At 36.6% G+C, this 26,522-nt stretch overlaps 1 protein-coding gene and 1 non-coding gene across 3 annotated transcripts in view; both read right to left on the reverse strand.

Moving 5' to 3' along the window:
• Positions 1-282: 282 nt before the first annotated feature.
• TMEM167A (transmembrane protein 167A) overlaps positions 283-26,522 on the reverse strand; it is a 33,200-nt gene continuing 6,960 nt past the window's right edge. Inside the window, exons 2-5 of one of the 2 annotated variants that reach the window (XM_057540722.1) lie at positions 13,473-13,582; positions 8,976-9,010; positions 2,497-2,575; positions 283-1,261 (exon numbers count right to left, since the gene is read on the reverse strand). In XM_057540722.1, coding sequence (XP_057396705.1) covers positions 1,258-1,261; positions 2,497-2,575; positions 8,976-9,010; positions 13,473-13,582 — 228 coding nt within the window. In that variant the 3' untranslated portion in view covers positions 283-1,257. The remainder of the gene's footprint in view (positions 1,262-2,496; positions 2,576-8,975; positions 9,011-13,472; positions 13,583-26,522) is intronic. The other variant, XM_007193047.2, reaches the window with a different exon arrangement.
• On the reverse strand, positions 11,408-11,542 carry LOC114239240 (small nucleolar RNA U109). Its single transcript, XR_003624421.2, has one exon. It is a non-coding gene; the product is annotated as a small nucleolar RNA U109 (small nucleolar RNA).

Here is a 26,522-nt window from a genome sequence, read left to right on the forward strand (position 1 = left end):
TAATTAATACTATGTATAACGGGCAATTTTTAGTTAAGAAGTTCTCCTTTGCTTTGAAACTTTAACTGAATTTTGAAATGTTAACCATAAATGTGTAATAACTGCTCTACTACAAAATTTATAAGTCACATTTCCAATGTTAAATTACTGAAGGTCCTCCTTTATCATCAAAGCTCAAAGACATTTATGCCATGGCATATGGTAAGTAGATGTGAAAACTGTTTATCATCATGTAGTAAGTTACACAAGATTCCAGTTCAAGTTGATAGACAAAACATAAACTAGATTTAAAGTGCTGTATTAAAAAACAAAAACACAGTTTGCATTTTGGGGTAATTAAAATGTAGAGACCTAACACTAAAAAGAATGAAAAACGCATATAAGATTATCATTCAGTTTAGCTCTTTACTCTAAGCATGTAGTCTTATTCCAAAAACGACAGTTAGCTGGTCAAATTTATGCTTAAGACATTTATCCATACTTAACCAGAGGTTTCAGAGACAATAACACCAGTCAGGTATTCTGAATTCTTTTATGTTAAATAGGAACATTTTTCTCAATAGCACTCTTAAGTCACTTCTCATTTATCTTCCTCCTTAAGAACTGCATAGGCTTGTTTTAAATAGTTTAAATACCTGTAATAAACTACAGTTTGCTAACAGTAGAGGTACTCTGGTTAATGCTCAAAATGATGTGGCCAGAGGAAAAGCAAGCATTATTAAATATGAATGCAGTCCTTATCAACACGAATTGAACCTTTTTTTTTCTTCAATAAAAAAGCTAGTCCAAAAAGTCTCATTCTATAAAGATTTATCGTTTCCAAATCACGGTGAAAGGAACTTAAGTAATTTACCAATTTTGTTTTCTCCTATGTGCCTTAAAGATACCTCACTAAAAACTGGTATCTGACACAATAGAATGACATATGCAGAATGTAATATTGTAGTGACAGTACTGAGGTTGATTGTTACAGACATATTTAAACTCTGAGTATTAAATGGTTACATCCTAATTATTTATATAGAACATTGGTCCAATAACAAAAATAATAGAGAACAGCAGCTGAAAATTTATCTCATTCAATGTTCAGAGATAAAAGGGTTAACCATTCTTTCCATTATTTTCTGCAGATAAGTCCTTTTTTTTCATATTTAAATCTGATTGCAACTGAATTCTGGCATTTTTCCAAGCTACTGTATGAAGAGGATGCTGAAGGCCATCACAATACAGCATACCGCAACATAAGGACTCTTCCGTTCACCTGTTGGAAAAAAGGTAGATATATTCACGTTGATTAACTGAGTGGTTAGCATTAAGGTTATTACTTACTACAGGAGAGGGGCATATAAAAAAACCAAGATAAAATTCTTGCCTATGAAGCCCGTATATTTAGGGGCAGGGGTGGGCAAAACAAACTACATGCAACATAAAAGTGAGTATACTCCAGAATGAGCTAAACTATACTGATCTATTTTTAAGACCACCTCCCTTTTCATGCCTTTAGAAAACCCTTCATGAGCCATTTCAGTGTCACTGCACAAACCCAAATATTAAAAAATATAACACAGAATGTAGGCTAAAGATCCAAATGAAATTATCTCAAAAACTCAATTCAAACCAAAGAAATATTGCTTGTTTTTTTCCTATAAAAAAGGGAAATTTCCACCTATAAAAAGAAGTTCAACATACAGTTTCTAGCCATACTTTTTTTCTTCATTGATAGCAATTCATGACAACTATAAGGGGTAAAAAATAAGCATTCCTAGATGAAAATAAACAGAGGGTGTTCAATCAAACTGCATTTAAAAAATCAATATAACGTAGAATGCTTAATAAAAACATATCAGAGAAAACTAAACTATTTCTGAAATGGATTTCATATCAAATCTTTTACAGTATAATTACTCTGGGTTAGAGATGTAGAACTTAGAACAACCACTTCTGTATTAGTCAATTTTCACATGTGTTTAAGGAGTGTTTGTTTATACTTGGAGACTTTCCTTTGCATGAAGTAGATCTGGAGTTGGCTTGTGAAACTGTCTTATAAACAGAGATCCTGTAATTGTGAGCTAACTCAAACTCATCTTGTTCTTTCCTGTTTCTTCAGTAATTGCAAGGCTGCCCAAAGCACCAGGCATTTTTATGCTGCCTTGAGGGCACATAAGAAAGGAAGAAGGAAGGAGAAAGAGTGATGTGCTACTTCTAGGAATAATCCTGGGTATGTACCTGGTTCCTTTACAGAGATGGTTTATACTCACCTCACCTGTGTTTTTCTATTATGTTTAAAATAATCTTTTCTAGTAACTAAGTTCCATATTTCACTAGCAAGTTCAGTTAACTACTTCTGGAAAATGTCAATCTTGACCACTCTTATCAACTAAAACCTTGAAGGTCATCTTCATTTTCAGAGCTTCCTCACTGAGATCACAGTGATACAGTCAAAAAGTTTATATCTTTGTTCAATGGCAATATTCACAGAAGACATTACACACATACAAATAAACATCTGGTGTTTTTCTGAAAGGTTTTTCTCTCCGTAGACATTTAATGGACTGCATTCCAGCTAAAGGAAAATCTAGAAAGTGAGAAAATACAGTGCTTTTACAATATTATCTCAACTGGAAAAAAAAATCTTTTGAAACTAAAAAATACTGTGGTTCCTCATTTTTTAGCCATGCTGATTCTTTCAGGGTAAAAAACTCATGTTATCCAACAAAACAAGAACAACAACAAAACAATCAGACCAAAATTTCTGGTAGATCTCATAAGGAAGCCTGTTACTCACCATAGTGCTAGATACTCTCACTGTCTAATATAGTCTTCTTAAACACTAAAAGAAGAAACTAATATTGTCCTAAATTTTCCATCTGCTGGAAATTAATTTTTGAGGAAGTTTTTCTCTTTCTCATCCTCCAACTTAGAATGCTATAATTTACATATGGGTTTCATTTTCCCGTTTTTAACTTTCTTAAAAGAGACTGCCATGTGGTAGAGCTAAACATCTTTGGTTGAACTTGCGTAAGAATGTTACTTCTTGTCTGGTCTTAGGTCTCTATAAGTGAATGTGAAACAGTTGCTGTAATGTGATGTGTAACATGATAAGATGATCTGGCTGGGCCTTTTCCCATTAAAACTGCTTCCTTTCTTTGTGGATATATTCTGTGTCAAGATAAGAGAGGAGCATGTGGTTGAGAAAGCAGCATATCACCATCAACATTTTCTAAACCACTTTGCCAAAATGAAAAGCTAATGCTTTCCACATAATTGGCAAAAATGAATAATTGAACCATTTAACCTATGGTATTCATATAGTCAAGACAGGAAAATGGAAATACATGGGCAAGCAAAAAAAGGCACAGTTTATAATTAGACATAAAAATAGGTAGTACTATAGGATAACATGAAGAAAGCTATAAACTAGATGTCTGAAAACTTTAGCTATACTTTCAAGCTAAAATTGTGAACAAAAGGATCACCTGGACTGGCTACTAAATGGAGTTGTACAGTGTTTTCTAATTTATTACACAAAAGATGGATATAAAATACCTTAATATTTTATTCATGAGCTAGCAACTTTAATGTTAGTATGACTCTAATCCAGTGATATTCTCTACTCCCTCAAACTGTCTTGCTCTTCCATATGCTCTCTCTCTTTTTTTTACTGAATAGTTGATTCAATGTTTCAGGTGTTCAGCAAAGCGATTTAGATACACACACACACACACACACACACACACACACACACACATTTATACATATACTCTTTTTCAGATTCTTTTCCATTACAGGTTATTACAAGATATTGAATATAGTTCCCTGTGCTATATAGTAGGTCCTTGCTATTTATCTATTTTATATATAGTAGTGCATAACTGTTAATCCCAATTTCCTAATTTATCCCCTCCCCTTGCCCCTGCCTTTCCCCTTTGGTAACCATAAGTTTGCTTTCAATGTCTATGAGTCTATTTGTTTTGTAAATAAATTCATTTGTATCATTTTTTTTAGACTCCACATATAAGTGATATCATATGATATTTGTCTTTCTCTGACTTAATCTCTAGATCCATCCATGTTGCTGCAAATGGCATTATTTCACTCTTTTTTATGGTTCAGTGATATTCTACGACTGCAATGAACATTGGGGTGCATGTATCGTTTCGAATTATGGTTTCCTCTGGATATATGCCCAGGAATGTGATTGCTGGATCATATGGTAACTCTATTTTTAGTTTTTTAAGGGTTCTCCATAGTGGCTGCACCAATTTACATTCTCAACAACAGTGTAGGAGGGCTCCCTTTTCTCCACACCCTCTCCAACATTTACTATTTGCAGACTTTTTGATGTTGGCCATTCTGACCAGAGTGAGGCGATACCTCATTGTAGTTCTGATTAGCATTTCTCTAATAATTAGCAATGTTGAGCATCTTTTCATGTGCCTGTTGGCCATCTGTATGTCTTCTTTGAAGAAATGTCTATTTAGATCTTCTACCCATTTTTTGATTGGGTTGTCTCTTTGATATTGAGCTGTACAAGCTGTCTGTATATTTTGGACATTAATTCCTTGTTGGTCACATCATTTGCAAATATTTTCTCCCATTCCATAGACTGTCTTTTCGTTTTGTTTATGGTTTCCTTTGCTGTGCAAAAGCATATAAGTGTGATTAGGTCCCATTTGTTTATTTTTGTTTTTGTTTCCATTACTCTAGGAGTCAGATCCAAAAAAATATTGCTGCGATTTATGTCAAAGAGTGTTCCGCCTACGTTTTCCTCTAGGAGTTTCATAGTATCCAATCTTAAAATGGATTAAACACCTAGATGTGAGTTTATTTTTGTATGGTGTTAGAGAATCTTCTAATTTCATTCTTTTACATGTAGCTGTCCAGTTTTCCCAGCACCACTTACTGAAGAGACTGTCTTCTCCATTGTATATTCTTGCCTCCACTGTCCTAGATTAATTGACCATACATGCGTGGTTTATTTCTGGGCTTTCTATCCTGTCCCACTGATCTATACGTCTGTTTTTATGCCAGTACCATACTGTTTTTATGACCATACCCTTGTAATAGTCTGAAGTCAGAGGGCAAGATTCCTCCAGCTGTTCTTCCTTCTCAAGATTATTCTGGCTAATCGGAATTTTTGTGTTTCTATACAAATTTTTAAATTATCTGTTCTAGTTCTGTGAAAAACACCATTGGTAATTTGATAGGGAATGCAACTGAATCTGTAGATTTCCTTGGGTACTATGGTCATTTTAACAATACTGATTTTTCTAATCCAAGAACACGGTGTATCTTTCCATCTGTTTGTGTTATCTTCAATTTCTTTCATCAGTGTCTTCTAGTTTTCGGAGTACAGGTCTCTAACCTCCTTAGCTTTATTGCTAGGTATTCTATTCTTTTTGATGAGACGGTAAATGGGGAAACTACTAGAGCTCATCAATGAATTTGGTAAAGAAGTCGCAGGAGACAAAATTAATATACAGAAATCTGTTGCATTTCTATACACTAACAAACAATGAAATATCAGAAAGTGAAATTATGGAGACAATCCCATTATGTTCTCTCTTTGCAGTTTACGTGAGGTATTCTTCCCAGCCTGTTCCTTAGCGAGATTACTTTTTTCCTTGAGTGACCTGGATCTTGAAGCAAGGAGTTTGGTGTATATATATTTACATTTACCATTAGCTATCAGCATTAGCCCTTGAGGGTGCTTTTTTGTCTCTTTCTCTCTCTCTTCTTGGTTACTTTTGAAGGGCTTAAGATTTCTTCTGTTGTTTCAGGGTTTGCATTGGGACTCTGCAAATGTGATCTAAAAGCATCAGAAAATACTACCTCTTGGGGAGATTGGCCAAGATGGCGGAGTAGAAACACCCTGAGCTCACCTCCTCTCATAAGCACACCAAAATCACAACTGTTTGCAGAACAACCATCGATGAAAAAGACTGGAACCTACCAGAAAAGATCTTCTACAACCAAAGACACAAAGAAAGAACCACAAGGAGACAGGTAGGTACGGAAGACTAGCTGTATATTCAAGTCCCATACCACTGGGTGGGCGACCCACAAACTGGAGAATAATTACATTGTAGAGATTCTCTCAAAGGAGTGAAAGGTCTGAGCCGAACATCAGGCTCTCCAGCCTGGAGGTCCTGCACTGGGAAGACGAGCCCCCAGAGCACTGGCTTTGAAGGCCAGTGGGCCTTAATTTCAGGAGTCCCATAGGACTTCGGGGAGAGAGACTTCACTCTTAAAGGGCACCCACAAAATTTCACACACTCCAGGACTCAGGGCAAAAGCAGTAATTTGATAGGAGCTTGGGTCAGACCTACCTGCTGGTCTTGGAGAATCTCCCGGAGGAGCAGGAGGCAACTGCAACTCACCCTGGGGACATAGGCATTGGTGGCAGCCATTCATAGAGCTACTTCTACCATGGGGACACTGGTGCTAGCAGGCGCCATTGTGGAATCTTCCCTCTAGTTTATTAGTGCTAGGACCCAACCGTGCCCTGGCCCAACAGCCTACAGGTGCCAGTGCTGGGACACCTCAGGCCAAGCAACTCACTCAGTGGGGACAGAGCCCCACCCATCAGCAGACAGGCTGCCTTAAGACCCCCTAAGCCCACAGCTGCCTCTGGACATGGCCATGTCCAGCAGGGTCCCAGCACCCAGTTCCCCAACCAGTGCGCAGGCACCAGCCCCAGAAACTCCTGGAGCCCAGCCCTTCCCTCAAGGAAGTCTGCTCTAGCCTCTGGACCAGCCTCACCCATCAGGTGGCAAACACCAAATGCAAGAAAACCACAATCCTGCAATCTGCGGACCCAGCCTGCCCACACCCCCCAGTAGGCCAGACCCTGCCCTGGGACCAGCTGGGACATGGTCCTGCCCAGTAGCAGGCCAACACAAGTTTCAGGACACCCTGGACTCCATACAAAACTGTGTAAGGAATCGCTCCCCACCCCCCTCAGTGGTGCTGGGAAAACAGCTACATGTAAAAGAATGAAGTCAGAATAGTTTCTCATACCACATATGAAAATAATCTCAAAATGGATTGAAGACCTAAATGTAGGACCGGAAACCATAAAACTCCCAGAAGAAGACGTTAAGTGGAACACTCTTTGACATAAATCATATTTTTTTTGGATCTGTCTCCTAAAGCAAAGGAAACACAAGCAAAAATAAACAAATCAGACCTAATTAAACGTAAAAGCTTTCGCACAGCAAAGGAAGCCATCAGCAAAACAAAAAGACAACCTACACAATGGGAGAAAATATTTGCTAATGATATGACTGATAAGGGATTAATATACAAAATCTATAAACAGCTCATACAACTCAACATCAAAAAAACAAACAACCCAATTAAAACTGGGCAGAAGACCTGAATAGAAATTTTTTCAAAGAAGACATAGAGATGACCAACAGGCAGATGAAAAGATGCTCAATACTATTAATCATCAGAGAAATGCAAATTAAAACCAAAAATGAGATGTTATCTCACACCTGTCAGAATGCCTATCATCAGAAAGAACACAACAAATGTTGCTGAGGATGTGGATGGTGGTGGGAATGTAAACTGGTGCAGCCACTGCGGGAAACAGGATGGAGGTTTCTCCAAACAGTAAAAATAGAGCTACCATATGACCCAGCAATCCCACTCCTGGGTACATATCTGACTAAAACAAAAACATTATTTTGAAAAGATACATGCACTGTAATGTTCAAAGTAGTATTACTTACAATTGCCATGATATGGAAGCAACCTAAGTGTCCATCAACAGGTGAATCGATAAAGATGTGGCATACACACACACACACTCTGGAATACTACTCAGCCATAAAAAAGAATGAAATTTTGCCATTTGCAACAACATGAATGGACCTGGAGGGTATTATGCTTAGTAAAACAACTCAGAGAAGACAAATACGGTATGATATCACATATATATGGAGTCTAAAAAATAAAACAAAGGAATGAACATAACAACAAAAAAAGAAACAGACTCAGAGATCTAGAAAACAAACTAGTGGTTACCAGTGGTGAGAGGGAAGGGGGGAGGGGAAAGACAGGAGCAGGGGGTTCAGAAGTACAAACTGTAATGTATAAAATAAATAAGCCACAAGAATAGTACAACACAGGGAATATAGCCAATATTTTATAATAACTATAAATGGAATATAACCTTTAAAAATTATGAATCACTATGTTGTACCCCTGTATCTTATGTAATATTCTACATCAACTATACTGCAATAAAAAAAGAATACTGGCAAATAAAATGCATTTTAATTCATTTACTTACCAATCATTTGAGAGTCTACTATGTGCTGGCCACTGTGTTAAATGTTATTATATACACAGTGTTATGGGATAATGTATAGTATATATTGTTATCTAACCATAAACACACTTAAGGCGCTACTAATCTTATTATGAAAAGTTAGAAGATATCCACATTTACACAAAGCTCAAGTATGACCACATACATGGATTCAAAAGATGAAATAGTTCATGTTTTCTAAAAGCAACCAATAAGATTCTGTGACCTAGCAGAGGGCAATTAGATGGTTGCTCATCAAGCCTTTCATTAAATGGAAAAATCATCCTCAGTTATCAAAATGGTACACATTATACAGAATTGCATGCTGTATACTAAAGTATGCGTGCATAAAACTATACATATTTGTCTGAAATCTCCCCCAAACCAGGAATGCATAGTATTTGATATCTGAATTAGAGAGACTTTTGTCATATTTTCCATCTCCCTGCTAATGAAGTATTACGAGCTATCTATGAAGTCTAGTTTTAAATAGTGTCAGGAAAAGAGTTAGGTGGAACTCTACAAACTACTGCAAAATGCACATAGTTGGGAAGGCTGCACTTTAAAAAGTGACATTTGATTTGTTTGAACACAACAAGTAAATTGGCCAACAATTTACAGATGAAGAAGTGGAGAGAGATTATAGATAGATACTCACCAATTCTGGCACACTTCCAAAATATACCCAACAACCTGCATAGAATAAAAAAAAGTAGCTACTGTTTACTGGGAAAGGTGAATTATTCAGAACCATATGGAGAATTTATTATATACTAGTATTTTAACTGCTGATGCTTTGCTTTAAACTGAAATGTAGTTGATGTTGAGCCACCACTTATGGAGAAAAGTAGGACACAAAAGCTTATCAACCATCAATGTACAGAAACTGTCAGAAACTGAACATATGTTGTGTCACAGGTTAAGCCCAAAGTAAATTAATGTGAGAGTGGCAAAAATTTGCACCAGGGCTTACTATTAGAAGATTGATTCAGTCAACTTCAAGTGCTTTACCTTCAAAAGCAGAAAATACATATGCCCATTTAAATAAATGTTAACTTTGAGAAAACAGTAAATGGGAACAGTTGGTTCTGGATAAATTTTGACATTAAAAAATAAAACTCTCATACTGAAAAAACTTACTTCTTACTTAATATAGTTCTTTATTTAAATGATCTATAATCATGAACTCCAATGATAGCATTTACATAACTATAACATTAAATAAGGAGGAATACAAAAATATGAGCCTATATTTCAGTGTAATATATTCAATATATTTCAACATACATTTCAATATAAGTGGAAAACCCTAGTTTCATATAATTGTATATGAAATTAACTAAATATGCCATTTAAAACACATATACTCTGGAAATAAAAATTAGACTAATATGTCCATTTCAATTCTATGAATGAATATATTATGAATACATATTATATGGATATATCACTTATTTTGCATGCATTAAAAAATACCAGCTCAATAAAAAAGACAAGTCATTCAATGAATAGAGATATCTGGGAAAAAAACACATTATAGACAACTATTTTGTTGGTGTGACAAAAGAATAGAATTATAAATAGTGTTACACATGGTTACAAATCAAGATAAATTAACATTACTTATTTAGTGAATTAGGATTGGTATAAGAAAATCATAATGTTTAAATTACAGGGAAATTTATAATTTTTTTTTTCCCCAAAGAGATGGCTGGCAATGAATCATTGTATTTGAATGGTTAAGACTGAAAGAAAATGCTGATTCAATTAAGTTCTATACACTTTCCTCCTTTGAAGTATACAGAAAATTCCTGACATCAAAGCAAGAAGTCTCTTAGTACAGATTAAATGAAATGGCAAAAATACAAGTTTACTGTGAAGGATGGGCATTCTGACAGGTAAAACAATTTTCTTCTTATAGGAATAAAAAGGACAAAAATCATACTCACTCTTGAAAGCAAAGGATCAGGGCTAGATTGTGCCTAAATTCAATCCTACTTAATTGGCTGCATAACTGTGAGCAAGTTATTTTACCTCTTTTATCTCTTTATCTCATCCTCATAGGGTTGTTACAAGGATTAAATGAGTTATTACACAGAAAGTCTTTAGAATAGTGATTAACATGCACTGTGTTCAGTATTACACAGGCTAAAGGTGGATGTGACAATAACTCCAGGTATCACTTACATTGGCTTACATTTCATCAAAAAATGAAAGACAACTGGTTAGTGATCTGCAAAGCCCTGGATGCTTGATTCTAAAAGTCTGTTGATTATAAAATGCATTACTGACTTAAAGCTCCTCTGGTTGAGGTACTCAGAGGCAGGACACCTGAAGTTCCTCTATGGGAAGCTTAGGGCCCCACAGAATAATCTGAAACCACATGACCACAGTCAAGGTCTTTTCAGGTCATATAGCCTAGAAATAACTAAAAGCCTCATTAGGAAATTGGTATAACACACTTAGCATATTGAAAGCTATTTAAATGAAAAACATTTCCCAACTTGGCAACTGAAGAGATTAATTGGTACTGCTTTGGCCTTTTTCACGTATTTCCCTACCTAGACATTTCTGTAACATCCCAAATGCTACAAGGAACTTTATTAGCTGGTAAAAACCAATGCAGATATGCTGCTTAGTTTCTAAGGATATAAGCCAATAAGTATATCTGCTGATAAAACTATTAAGTCTACGAAAATATGAAGCAAGACAAAGTAGCAATCTTTCTCTGCTGCTTTTTAGTTCTATATTATTTGAAGCAGCAAAAAATTAATTTGTTATTTTCAACAGTGAAGTTATCAAGAACTCATTTTATCTAATTGGTCCAGATATCTTCACTTTAGCATGGAATACTCACTACAATGAAAGGAAAGCTTATTTTGAGTCTCATAAAAATACGCATTACAACAGAAGAGAACAATGACCAGTAAAAATTTCTTCTACAGAAAATACTTCATATGTACAAGTCAAAATAAAAAGGGCTTAACATTTATATAAATAGAAGCAAAGTTTTAAAAAAAGCTTTGAAACAGCTGACTATATCATTATATATTTTAAAATGTGAAAATAGGCATGCTATTTCTTTGGTTTTTATGTAGGAGAAATATACTACTACTCAACCTCTACTGTAAGGTTGGCAGCCCTGAGAACTCCTTTTTTAATGTAGCATGTTATGGATGTATTCCTGCTTCCAAAGGAATGAGGAGCAGACATTTCCACATGCAATCTACTTTTTTTGTCGCAGCATCAGAAAAGTACAAATACACTGTTCTGCCACTATGAGATTATTCTTCAATGACATAAACACTTACATTTCTTATTAGACATTATGTATTACATTAGAAATCTAAACTAATGATCAATGAGACTGTTTATTGGATTCTACCATATGCTTTAACTATAAGTTAATCGTTGGGGTTGCAGAGGAAGGGTAGGAGGAAATAAAACTGGCTGGGTAGAAAGGCTTCAGGCACAACTAAACAACAAATAGGATTATATAATTTCAACAAAGGGACAAAGTATTGAGTGCTGAGTTCAGAGAAAAAGGTGGACTGATGAGAAGATAACGTCTACAAAGGAAGTGAGGCATTGTCAGAAAAACTGATGGACAAATAACATCTATTTTCACCTTCAGTAGGTTAAGTAAAATCCCTCATGCCAATAGAGACAATCAGTTTATTGGAACAGGATTATAGATTTTCATTATTCAAAACTGGTTAGGGGTTCTATTTATATCTCTATAGATGTTCAAACAAACATGTAATAAAAAGAAAGGAATAGTAACAAAAGCCAAATGATTTAGATAATAGGATGTTTGAATAAATGTTAATTATGACCCCAAAGATATAATGGAGTTGAAGGAAAGAGAATTATTTCTTCTCATGGTTGAGTATCTACTACCTGGCCTCTTGTAGGGGCTTTTTATTAGTGGAAAAGCAGAGTTTGACCTTTCAGGATCTTAATTTGGCCCTTTTCCTTTCATCAAAAATAAAAAAGGTGGGGGCTTCCCTGGTGGCGCAGTGGTTGAGAATCTGCCTGCCAATGCAGGGGACACGGGTTCAAGCCCTGGTCTGGGAAGATCCCACATGCCGCGGAGCAACTAGGCCCGTGAGCCACAACTACTGAGCCTGCGTGTCTGGAGCCTGTGCTCCCAACAAGAGAGCCCGCGATAGTGAGAGGCCCGCGTACGGCGATGAAGAGTGGCCCCCGCTTGCCACAACTAGAGAAAAGCCCACGCACAGAAACAAAGACCCAACACAGCCAAAAATAAATAAATTAATTAAAAAAAAAAATAAAAAAGGTGCTGGAGATAATTAATTATTCCTATGTGAAGTATTCTACTATTTCATCCTATTATTTCTTAAGATGATTAAGTGAGGTACAGGATCTTACCACAAAAGAATGAAGACAATTGTGAATTCAAGAAATTAATAAATCTGTAAGGCAAAGAAAGTCTACATAGTTTTCACCACATGGTCTCTGTTTTTTTACATACTTGTCCTTCTGGTTGAACTCAATATGTATTTCTGTATTAGGAACATGGCACTTAAAAATTTTAAGTCTTTGTGGTATCATATTAAGCTTAAAATTTTTGGGGGTGTGAACATATAATTAAAAGTGATGTGACATGCCCAAGACTTAATTTTCATTACTTTTTAAAGTAAGCTAAATAAATTTCTCCAAAGATGTTTGCTTTATGATACAGATGGGGAGCCTATATGATTAGACCAGTCTTGGAATGAAGAGGCAATGTCTATATTATTATTTTTATGGACACAGTGCTTATAAGATGTTTAATGCTTTCAAAATATGATAACCAATTTTACTAATATTCTATTATATACTAAGGCCAAACACTGTCTTTGAAAGTACTAAACTATAGCTTCAATCTCAGAAACAAATCTATCACATCTTTTAAAATACATTTTTTTTTTCAGTCCAACACATTTCAGGTCACTTCTGATATTTATATTTTTATTTAGTAAGCTTCTGTGAATATAAAGATTTGGATTTTTAAAAATAGGGAAAAAATAATGTAAAAAGTTATTACAAACTAAATTACATATAGGAATTAAATTATTTAATGACTTTCAATAATTGACATTCAATATCTCTAAGAACTAATTTGGGTGATTAGACATTATTAGTGACATACCCAGTTTTATTTCTGTCCAGGAGGCTGGGTGCCAAGGATCGGATATAAGCACAGGTACATATAAGCAGCAAGATTACAGTCAACAGACTCTGAAAATTGAAAATGGCAGACTAAAAAGAGAAAAAGAAAAATTAATGTCACAAGATAAACTGCACAGGTAAAAAATGTCAATTTCATATTAAGAATCATACTTTTTTCTTCAAAAAGGCAAACAGAATGACATGTCTGAGAACACTTTAAAAGCAAAATCACAAGGTATTCTGAGAGCATACTTTCCTCTCCATTCTTTGGGCTAAGGAATTCAGAAGATGCAACAAAAATTCTAAATTCAAGAACTTAAAAACACTACCAAAAATGTCATGAATCCAAAACAGCTCACCAAAGCTTAACCAATAATTAATAGAGATATTCTAGGATCCCAGACTACTAGGCAGGACATGGGGTCTGCAAGCTCTGCAAGTAAGCTGGTTATATATGACCTCAGTTGAATACTGGCTTCTCTAAATCTCTGTTTCACATCAGTAAAACTGGGTGGAGAATGGGGAGACAGATTCAATGCTGGCTCAAGTTTCTTTCAATTCTGAAATTCTTTTAGAATAAGAATGCTTTAAATTTAAGTAATCATGTTCCATTTATTGATAATACTAGCCTGTTAGGTTTTGGTGAAAGAAAAGCACTTGCTCATTCACTGCTGATTTTTTAAAAGTTATTAAAATAAAATTTAACACAGGATTCTGTTCCTGAAGAAAACTGTTATATGTTTATCACAATACTCATCCCTGAAGAGTGGACACTGTCTATCAACTCTGAACGTCCAGCACCTGACTATGTGCCAGCCGCACAGTGGGAGCCCAATAAGAGATGACTGAATAAATAAAACAATTTTTAAAAAGTGCAGGAATACTACTGTACGTATAATAAAGAATAACATTTCCATTATACACAGGTAGCTAAAATATATCAATCTCACACAGTAGCCAGCAATATGCTTATTTAGTAAATTCAGAAGTACTTCCTGAGGGGGGATCACGATGGCAGAGTAGGAGGATTTGAAGCTCATCTCCCCCAACAAACACATCGAAAATACATCTACATGTGGAACAATACTCACAGAAAACCAATGGGAAATGGGCAGAAGATCTCCTATACAACCAAAACTGCAAGAAAGACCTCCATGTAAGTAGGTAGGACAGGAAAAGAAAAAAAAAGCATCAGGATGGGACCTGAGCCTCTGGGGGGGATGTGTAAAGGATAAGAGGTCCACACAGTCAGGCTTAGTGAGCCCCCTTGCCTGCTGGGACAGACAGAGGGGCTGGAGAAGCCTGGCCTTTACTTGAGAGGAGTGTGTGCAGGCTGGCCTGCTAACAGTCACGGTGGAGGGAGACTGGTGCTGGCGCCTGTACCTCACCACACTTCCCAATCAAAGTGTGAATCTGGCGGGGCTACAAATACCTACAGCAGCTAAGCAGTGAATCTCGGCAGACAAACCCTAGAGAAAGACTCCATTTAGCTGCAAGGAGCTAGTCCTGAGGGTCTGGGGTGTGGTCCAGGTCTAACAACAGAGCGCACTGTCCCACTGTCAGCACTCCTAAGGCGGCGGTGGGGGGGAAGGGGGTGGGTCTGGGCTTTGTCAGCAGCACCTGGTGGAGCACAGAAAGGCATGTATCTGGTACAAAGCCTCTAGGGAGGAGTACTCAGTGCTCCAGTTCTGCCCACCCCACACCTCTGCTTGTTGTTGGATCTGGGGTGGACAGGTCCTGAGAGAGGCCTGCCACAGAGGCAGTCAAGGTCCCAGGCAGCAGCCCAACCATCTCGATTCATGCAGCCCCAGCACCCTGGCCCCCAGCGCCAGCCTACTCCATACCACAGCCTAGCACTACATCTAGGACGAACACAATGGAAAAAGGGGAGCAGCTTTGGACTGCGTGGGAGATGCATAGGTTCGCCGTGACCACCTGGGCCTCACCTGCTTCAGCAGTCACCTCCTTTGGGACAGGGCACGCACTCAAGGGCGATGGGGCCTCATCAAATCCAACCCTCAGGGCTTCTACTCCAACAACTGGGGAGGAGGCCCTGACCCCAACAGGCCATGGAGCAATGAGGGGGCCCTGCCTAACACCCAGTGCAGGCCCTGGACTCCAAAACACCAATCACATCCCCATCAAGGGGATAACAGCCAGCAGACTCGGGGGAGAAGAGGTGGCTGGCATCCATACCAAAACCGGCCCTCACACCAAAAATACTGGACTCCCACAGAGTACACATGATACTCCCACGTTGAAAACACCCCTTCAAGACCACAGTAGAAAATGTTTCTCCTAAATTCAGACAGAAGAAGGTAAACAAAATGAAAAAGGAGAGGAGCTACTCCCAATTAAAAGAACAACAGACATCTGAAAGAAATGAAGCAGACCTCACCAGTCTCCTAGACCCTGAGTTCAAAAAGAAGATAAAAAAAGTGCTAAAGGAATTAAGATTACCAATAGAAATGCAGATCACTGTAACAAGGAACTAGAAACTACAAAGATGAAGCAATCAAAATTAGACAACTCAAGTGCTGAGATAACAACCAATCTAGAGCGACCAACAGCAGACTAAATAACACTGAAGAACAAATAAGTGATCTGGAGAATAGAATGATGGAAATCACTCAATCAGAACAGCTAAAGAAAAACAAAATTTAAAAATGAAAACAACTTACGAGATTTCTGGTATAACATTAACCATACCAATGTTCACATTACAGTGGTCTCAGAAGAAGAGAGGTAAAAGGGGATTGAAAATTTATTTGAGGAAATTAGGGCTAAAAATTTCCCAAGCCAAAAGAAAGAAACAGCTATCCAGGTACAGGAAGCACAGAAGGTCCCCCAAAAGATGAACCCAAACAGATCTATACCAAGACATATCATAATTAAAATGGCAAAAGTTAAAAACGATGAGAGAGCTCTAAAGGCAGCAAGAGAAAAACAAAGAGCCATATACAAAGGAATCCCTATCAGGCTATCAGCTGAATGAATCCTCTGCAGAAAATTGCAAGCCAGAAGGAAGTGGCATGATATACTCAAAGTCCTGAAAGGGAAAAACCTGCAACATACTTTACCCAGCAAGAATATCATTTACAATAGAAGGAGATTAAGAATTTCTCAGACAAGCAAAAACTAAAAGAATACAGCAATACTAAACCTACCCTAAGGTCTCCTCAAAAGAGAAAAGTAGCAAGAATTTATACGAAAGTGAAAATTACAATAGGATAGGCAAATATATAAAAGGATTGAAGATCATTTAAATAAGACATTACATTGATTAAAAACAAGAAGGGACTTCCCTGGTGGCCAAGTGGTTAAGAATCCACCTGCCAATGCAGGGGACATAGGTTCGATCCCTGATCCAGGAAGATCCTACATGCTGTGGAGCAACTAAGCCTGTGTGCCATAACTACTCAGCCTGCGCTCTAGAGCCCGCGAGGCACAACTACTGAGAAGGCATGCCACAACTACCGAAGCCCATGCACCTAGAGCCTGTGCTCCGTAACAAGAGAATCCACCGCAGTGAGAAGCCCATGCACTGCAACAAACAGTAGCCCCCGCTCACTGCAACTAGAGAAAGCCCATGTGCGGCAATGAAGATGCAATGCAGCCAAATCAAAGACAAAAACAAAAACAAACAAACAAAATTGTAGAAAGCAAACAGAGATAGTTATGGGTCAACATACTTGAAAACCCAGTTAACCACAAAATAAAAAACATACAATAGATTCACAAAAATCAAAAAGAAAGGAACTCAAGCATAATATGAAAGAAAACCATCAAACCACAAAAGGAAAAACAAAAAGAAGAAATCAACAGAGAAGTACAAAATTAACTGGAAAACAAGGTTTAAAATGGCAATAAGCACATACCCATCAATAACTACTTTAAATGTCAATGGACTAAATGACCTGATCAAAAGACACAGAGTGGCAGATTAGATAAAAAATAAGAACCTACAATATGCTACCTACAAGAGACTCACTTCAGGGCTAAGGAGACACATAGACTGAAAGTGAGGCTATGGAAAAAAATATTTCAGGCAAATGGAAATGACAGTAAAGTGGTGGTAGCAATAATCATATCAGACAAAGTAGACTTAAAGTCCATAAAGAAAAAGAAGGACATTATACAATGATAAAGGGATCAATACAATTAGAGGATATTACACTCAGTAACATATATGCACCCGGTATAAGGACCTAAATATATATCAATAGAATACTAACAGACATAGAGGGAGAAACTGACAGAAATACAATAATAGTAGGGGACTTTAACATCCCACTGACATCAATGGACAGATCTTCCAGACAGAAAATCAGTAAGAAAACAGATGTCCTAAATGACACAATAGACCAGTTGGACTTAATTGACATCTACAAGACACTACATCCCAGAAAACCAGAAAACACATATTTTTTCAAGCGTACATGGAACATTCTCTAGGATAGACCACATACTGGGTCACAAAACAAGCCTCAACAAATTTAAGAGCATAGAAATTATTTTAAGTATCTTTTCTGACCACAATGGTATGAAACTAGACATCAACCACAGGAGGAAAAATGGGAAAAGAACAAACATATGGAGACTAAACAACATGCTACTAAAAAACCAATGGGTAAAGGATGAAATAAAAGAAAAAAAATCAGAAAATACCTTGAGACAAATGACAATAAAAACACAACCTTACACAATCTATGGGATGCAGCAAAAGTGGTTCTAAGAAGTTCATAGCAGTACAGGTATTCCTCAAGAAACAAGAAAAATCTCAAATAAACAACCCAACCTACTACCTAAAAGAATTAGAAAAGAACAAACAAAACCCAAAGTGAGCAGAAAGAAGGAAATAAAGATGAGAGAAGAAATAAAGATTAAAAAAAACCCCAAACTAACAGAAAAGATCAGTAAAACGAAGAGCTGGTTTCCCAAAAAGATAAACAAAATCTACAAACTCTAGCCAGGCTCACCAAGAAGAAAAGAGTGGGCCCAAATAAACAAAATAAGAAATGAAAAAGGAGAAATAACAATTGATACCACAGAAATATAAAAAATCATAAAAGAATACTATGAACAATTATATGCCAAGAAATTGGACAACCCAGAAGAAACGGACTAGTTTCTAGAAACACACAGCCTGCCAAAATTGAGTCAAGAAGAAACATAATTTTAACAGAACGATCAAAGTGAAACAGAACCTGTAAGAAAATACTCCCTGCAAACAAAAGTCCAGGACTGGATGGCTTCACTGGGAATTTCTACCTAACATAGAAAGAACTTAAACCTATCCTTCTCAAACTGGTCCAAAAGGTTGAAGAGGAGGGAACTCTACCAAATTCATTCTATGAAGCCACTATCACCTTGTTACCAAAGCCAAAGACACTACAAAAACAGAAAATTATAGGCCAATACCTTTGATGAATATAGATACAGAAATACTCAAAATGTTAGCAAACTGAATCCAACAATACATTAAAAGGATCATACACGATGATCAAGGGGGATTTATCCCAAGGATGCAAGGATTTATCAATATCCACAAATCACTCAATGTGATATACCACATTAGCAAATTGATGAATAAAAATCACATGATCATCTCAATACATATAGAAAAAGCAAACAAAATTCAACATCCATTCATAATAAAAACTCTCGTGAAAGTAGATACAGATGAAACATATCTCAACACAATAAAAGCCATTTATGACAAACCCACAGCCAACAATACTCAACCCTGAAAAGCTAAAAGCCTTCCCACTAAATTCAGGAACAAGACAAGGATGCACACTCTCACCAATTCTATTCAGCACAGTATTGAAAATCTTAGCCACAGCAATCAGACAAGGAAAAGAAAAGGTATCCAAATTGAAAGGGAAGAGTAAAGCTGTCTCTGTTTGCAGATGATATGATACTCTATTTAGAGAACCCTAAAGTCTCCACACAAAAATTAGCAGAATAAATGAATTCAGCAAGGTAGCAGGATACAAGATTAATATACAGAAAGCTGTTACTTTTCTTTACACTAACAATGAACTATCAGAAAGAGAAAGTAAAAAAACAATCTTGTTTAAAATCATCTCAAAAAGAAAAAAAAAAGAAAAGAAAACCCTAGAAATAAATTTATCCAAGGAGGTGAAAGACCTATCTGCTGAAAACTATAAAACACTGATAAAGAAAACTGAAGATAACTCAAAGAAATGGAAAGATGTCCCATGCTCTTGGATTGGAAGAATTAACATTGTTAAAATGGCCATACTACCCAAAGCAATCTACAAATTTAATGCAATCCCTATCAAAACACCCATGACATTTTTCACAGAACTAGAACAAATAACCCTAAAATTTACATAGAACCACATAATTCCCAGAATTGCCAAAGCAATACTGAGGAAAAAGGACAAAACTGGAGGCATAACACTTCCAGACTTCAGACAATAGTACACAAAGCTACAGTAATCAAAACAGCATGGTACTGGCACAAAAACAAACATACAGATCAATGGACAGAATAGAGAGCCCAGAAATAAAACCACACACCTACAGTCAATTAATCCAGAACAAAGGAAGCAAGAATATATAATGGAGAAAAGACGGTTTCTTCAACAAGTGTTGTTGGGAAAGCTGGACAGCTACACATAAATCAATGAAACTAGAATATTCCCTCACACCATATACAAACTCCAAATGGATTAAAGACCTAAATACAAGACATGACACCATAACTCCTAGAAGAAAACATAGGCAAAACATTCTCAGATATAAATTGTAGCAACATTTTTTTTAGATCAGTTTCCCATGGCAAAAGAAATAAAAAGCAAAACAAACAAATGGGACCTAATCAAACTTAAAAGTTATTACACAGCCAAGGAAACCATCAACAAAATGAAAAGACCACCTATGGAATGGGAGAAAATATTTGCAATGGATGAGACCTACAAGGGGATAGTATCCAAAATACACAAACAGCTCATACAACTCAATATGAAAAAAACCCAATCAAAAAATGAGCAGAAGACCTAAAACTAAATAGACATCTCTCCAAAGAAGACATTCAGATGGCCAATAGGCACATGGAAAAATGCTCAACATCACTAATTATTAGAAAAATGCAAATCCAAACCACAATGAGGTATCACCTCACACCCATCAGAATGGCTCTCATCAAAAAGTCTACAAATAACAAATGCTGGAGAGGGTGTGGAGAAAAGGGAACCCTCCTATTCTGTTTGTGGGAATGTAAATTGGTGCAGCCACTATGGAAAACAGTATGGAGGTTCCTTAAAAAAGGAAAAATAGAGCTATCATATGATCCAGCAATCCTACTCCTAGGCATATATCTGGAAAAGATGGAAACTCCAATTTGAAAAGATAGACGCACCCCAGTGTTCACAGCAGCACTATTTACAATAGCCAAGCAATGAAAACTAGTCAAGTGCCCAACAACAGTGGATTGGTTTAAGAAGATGTCATACACACACACACACACACACACACACACACACACACATGCACACACAAACACACAATGGAATATTAGTCACAAAAAGAATGAAATACTGCCATTTGCAGCAACATGGATGAACCTAGAGAATATCACACTAAGTGAAGTAAGTTAGAGAAAGACAAATATCATATGACATCACTTATACGTGGAATCTAAAACGTAATACAAATGAATCTATATACAAAACAGAGACAGACTCAGAGACACAGAAAACAAACTTATGGTTACCAAAGGGCAAAGGGACATGGGGAGGGATAAATTAGGAGTATGGGATTAGCAGATTGCTTAGAGATAAGCAATAAGGGTTTATTGTATAGCAAAGGGAACTATATTCAATATCTTGTAATAACCTGTAATGGAAAAGGATCTGAAAAAAAATATCTGAATCACTTTGCTGAACACCAGAAACTAACAGAATATTATAAATCAACTATACTTCAATTAAAAAAAAAGTATTTCTTGTAAAGTCAGGAGTTAGACAAAGAATAAGAGTTATAAAAAAAACTATTTTAAGGTGAAATTATTACTTGCAAATATAAAGCGTTACCTGAAAAGCCCAAAAGAATCTAGTGAAAAATGATTACAGACCATAAGGGAATTAAAATTGAGTAAGGTGGCTAGGCACATATTTAAAATACTTAAATCAACAATCATCAAAATTACAATATCAACCAGTTGAGAAACAAAATGGAAAAAAAGGACTCCATTTATAACAGCAATTAGAACAAAACGCTAAAATATATAGGAATAATCTTAACAAGAAATCTGTAATATTGGCATCAAAGGCCAATTGACAAAGCCTTAAAACATACTGAAGCATACAAAAGTAGAATGGAGTGGTATGCCAGGTTCTTATATTGAAAGGCAATACTGTAAAGCTAATCTATAAATTTAAAATGAACCCAACTGCAACAAGTTACTTTTTTTTTTTTTAAATTGACAACTGATACTGAAATTCATATGGAAAAATAAGTAAGCAAGAATAGCCAGGAGATCCTAAAAAAAGAATTAGCTATCAGAAACTGTCATAATATTTTTTAACCTTTTACACATTTAATGATTTTTATTTGCTATCTATTCAAAACATTTAAAAAATTATACATGTTATTTGCCAATATTTTAAGGACAAAAAAATGCTTCTGTACAATGCTAAGTGATGGAAAAACATGATTTCACAATCAGTATATCTGTAGCTATGTAAACCTTTATGCAAAGAGAAGACAATGAAATGATTATCACTGGAAGGTTTTTAACCTAATTATCAACTTTTCTGGATTTCTCAAATTTTCTAAGTGTTACGATTATGGTCTGAACAAGGTAAAATTGATTTGTAATTACTATTTTAATAGCTGTTCTTTGTGCAAATCATTTCTTCATGGATATAATAAGGATAAAATTTAATATGTCTTGGTTTTTAATTGAACTGGATTTTAACCTTGCATCTGTGAAAGCAAGTAATATATATTTTTAAACTTGAAATAAATCAATAAAGGAAATGGTGATCAACTCTAGAGAGAAATCATAGTATCTCACAATGCTTATTTGTAAAGGTCATATTTTGAACATGTATATGAATTTGTCAATGAATAGTATTTGATAATAATCTAATGAAATATAAAGCACAGGCTTCCTCCTAGCCAACATAACTAAACACGTATTTCATATCTACTTTGTCTGGAGCATGAGGGTAGACACTGGATCAAAAAAAGTACATAGCAAGACAGGAGACAAGATGGCGGAGTAGAAGGACTTGAGCTCATGGACTCTCACGAAAACACCAAAATCGCAACAAACTGCTGAACAACCATCGACAGAAAAGACTCCAATCTACCAAAAAAGATATTCTACATCCAAAGATGAAGAAGCCACAAGACAGTAGGAGAGGTGCTTTTGGCAGGTGGGTGACCCACAAACAGGAAAGTACTTATATTGCAGAGGTTCTCCCACAGGAGTGAGAGTTCTGAGCCCCACGTCAGGCTCCCCAGCCTGGGGGTCTGGCAGTGGGAAGAGCAGCCCCCAGAGCATTTGGCTCTGAAGGCCAGTGCGGCTTGAATGTAGGAGCTCCACAGGACTGGGGGAAACGGACTCGACTCTTGGAGGGCAAACACAAGGTTTCACGTGCACTGGGACCCAGGGCAAAGCAGTGACTCCATAGGAGCCTGGGTCAGACCTACTTATGGGGACTGGAGGGTCTCCTGGGGAGGTAGGGAGTGGCTGTGGGGGCAAGGACACTGCTGGTGGAGGCCCAGGGAATACCCACTGGCTGCCATGTTGGCCTCATCCAATGGCCTGCAGGCTCCAGAGCTGGGATGCCTCAGGCCAAACAACCAACAGGGTGCGAACACAGCCCCACCCATCAACACACAGGCTGCCTAAAGCCTTACTGAGCTCACAGCCAGCTCTAAACACACCCCTTGACACGGCCCTGCCCACCAGAGGGACAAGACCCGGCTCCACACAACAGTAGGCAGGCACCAGTCCCTTCAACCAGAAGGCCTGCACAGACCCCTGGACCAACCTTACCCACCGGGTGCATTTCTGTACACTAATAACGAAAGATCAGAAAGAAATTAAGGAAACAATCCCATTTACCACCGCATCAAAAAGAATAAAACACCTAGGAATAAACCTAGCTAAGGAGGCAAAAGACCTGTACTCTGAAACCTACAATACTCTGATGAAAGAAACTGAAGATGACACAAACAAATGGAAAGATATACTATGTTCTTGGATTGGAAGAATCAATATTTTCAAAATGACTATAATACCCAAGGCCATCTATAGATTCAATGCAACCCCTATCAAATTACCAATGGCATTTTTCATAGAACTAGAACAAAAAAATCTTAAAATATGTATGGAGACACAAAAGACCCTGAATATTCAAAGCAATCTTGAGAAAGAAAAACAGAGCTGGAGGAATGAGGCTCCCTGACTTCAGACTCTAATACAAAGCTAGTCAACAAAACAGTATGGTACTGGCACAAAAACAGAAATATAGATCAATGGAACAGGATAGAAAGCCCAGAGATAAACCCATGCACCTATGGTCACCTACTCTATGACAAAGCAGGCAAGAATACACAATGGAGAAAAGACAGTCTCTTCAATAAGTGGTGCTGGGAAAACTGGACAACTACATGTAAAAGAATGAAATTAGAACATTCCCTAACACCATACACAAAAATAAACTCAAAATGGATTAAAGACCTAAATGTAAGGCCAGACACTATAAAGTCTTAGAGGAAAACATAGGCAAAAAACTCTGACATAAATCACAGCAATATCTTTTTGGATCCAACTCCTAGAGTAATGGAAATAAATACAAAAATAAACAAACGGGGCCTAATTAAACTTAAAAGCTTTTGCACAGCAAAGGAAACCATAAACAAAACGAAAAGACAACCCACAGAATGGCAGAAAATATTTGCAAACCAAGTGACTGACAAGGGATTAATCTCCCAACCTAAACATCCACCAACAGAAGAATGGATAAAGAAGATGTGGTACATAATATAATGGAATATTACTCAGCCATAAAAAAGAATGAAATAATGTCATTTGCAGCAACATAGATAGGCCTAGAGATTATCATACTAAGTGAAGTAAGTCAGACAGAGAAAGGAAAATATTATAATATCACTCATATGTGGAATCTAAAAAGATGATACAAATGAACTTATTTACAAAACAGAAACAGACTCACAGACTTTGAAAACAAACTTATGGTTACTAAAGGGGAGAGGTGGCGGGGAGGGATAAATTAGGAGTTGGGGATTAATATATACACACTACTATGTATAAAATAGATAATCAATAAAGACCTACTGTAAAGCACTAGGAACTCCACTCAGTATTCTGTAATAATCTATATGGGAAAAGAATCTGAGAAGAATGGATATATGTACATGTATAACTGAATCACTTTGCTGTACATCTGAAACACACACAACATTGTAAATCAACTGTACCTCAATATAAAATAAATATTAAATTTAAAAAAAGGACAGAGCATGATTCCTTCTTTTCAGTTTATAGCTGACAACAAAAATAACTGATATTCACGGAATTCTTTGTTTTGGTTATCCTATTTATCCTCATATTTGAGGCAGTTGTTATTAATATCCTTCTTTTATACATGAGACAACTGAAGCACACAGTAGTTATAATCGAGTTAGAATATTAAACTTTAAAAACTCAATAGCAACTCATAGCATATATAAATGATAACTCAGCAATGCTCACAGAAAAAGAAAAAGAAAAATAAAAAGGCATTTTCCCAAAGAAAAGTCAGGAGAATCTTCAAGGAGAAGGCAGGAACTGAGTCAAGCCTTAAAGGGCACAGTCACATGGCAAAGAATAGAGAGCAGGCTCCAGAGGAGACAAAAGCATGGAAAACGTCCCCACAGAATCAGGAATTCATTCGCAAGTTCAGGGAATAATGAGCAGACTTACTGTTTTAAGCAAAGGATTCACTTAGTTAAGTGGTTGGAAAAGAAATTTGCAAAGTAGGTTTATCATCTTCCTAATGGAGTATCTAAATTCATGATTTTGCAACGTATACTTTTTTTTATTCCTTGAATGTCTTGTTAAAGAAACATGCTTAAATGATATGTCTGGGATTGGTTTCTAAATAATCCAGTGTGTATGGTGGGAGGCGTGGGGCTGATGATGAAACGCTAAGTATCTGAGACTTCGTTACACTCTTCTTTCTTCCTTTGTATGTTTGAATTTTTTCAAAATAAAAGATTTTTAAGAGGCACTTAAAAACATACTATTATTAAAGAAGTGGGGTATGTATATATACATCTGTGCGTGAAACCATTTACAACTGAAAACCATTTACAAATATGCACTATATGATACATATAACTTTGTTCCTGGGGTTTATAGACCCTTAAATTTAAACAAATAATCTTAGGTGGTACAGTCTTTTAGATGTACTCAGTCTCTGGTCAAGTGTTTCAAACTCACGGACGTTAGCCTACCACTGCTTAGCCTACCTAAGCATTCCTCTTAATGCTTAGCATCTGTTGCCCACTGATATAAAATTTTAGTCTCAGAGTTAAAGGAAACAGATGTTACTGTTCTTCAGAAAAATAATTGAGATGTTCAATACGAAAATGTTATTAAAGGGAAGGGAGGAAGCTAAGAAGAAAGCAAACATATTCGATCACAATATAGAGGGAAAGATGATTTAAAAAAAAGGTGATAAGGGAAGTGAAATTCATTTACTATGCTTTTTTCTCAGATCCTTCAAATCCTGCAACCTTTTTCAAGGTACTCCATGCTTTTGTGCATGCTAGCTATTTTTTCAACCTTCTGGTCTCAACTCAAGAGTCATCTCTTCTGAAAAGTGTTCCTTGTCCCTACTCTCCACACCAAGCAGAGTCTGGATCTTTGTACACCTATGTGTTACACACATACCTGCCACCCAAAATTGTAGTGTAATTGTCTCCTCTATTTTATTGAGGTTCTTATCAATCCCCTGTGCCTATTAAACAAAATAGTGCA

Source organism: Balaenoptera acutorostrata, chromosome 2 (assembly GCF_949987535.1).
Source record: "Balaenoptera acutorostrata chromosome 2, mBalAcu1.1, whole genome shotgun sequence".
NCBI classification, from domain to species: Eukaryota; Metazoa; Chordata; class Mammalia; order Artiodactyla; family Balaenopteridae; genus Balaenoptera; species Balaenoptera acutorostrata.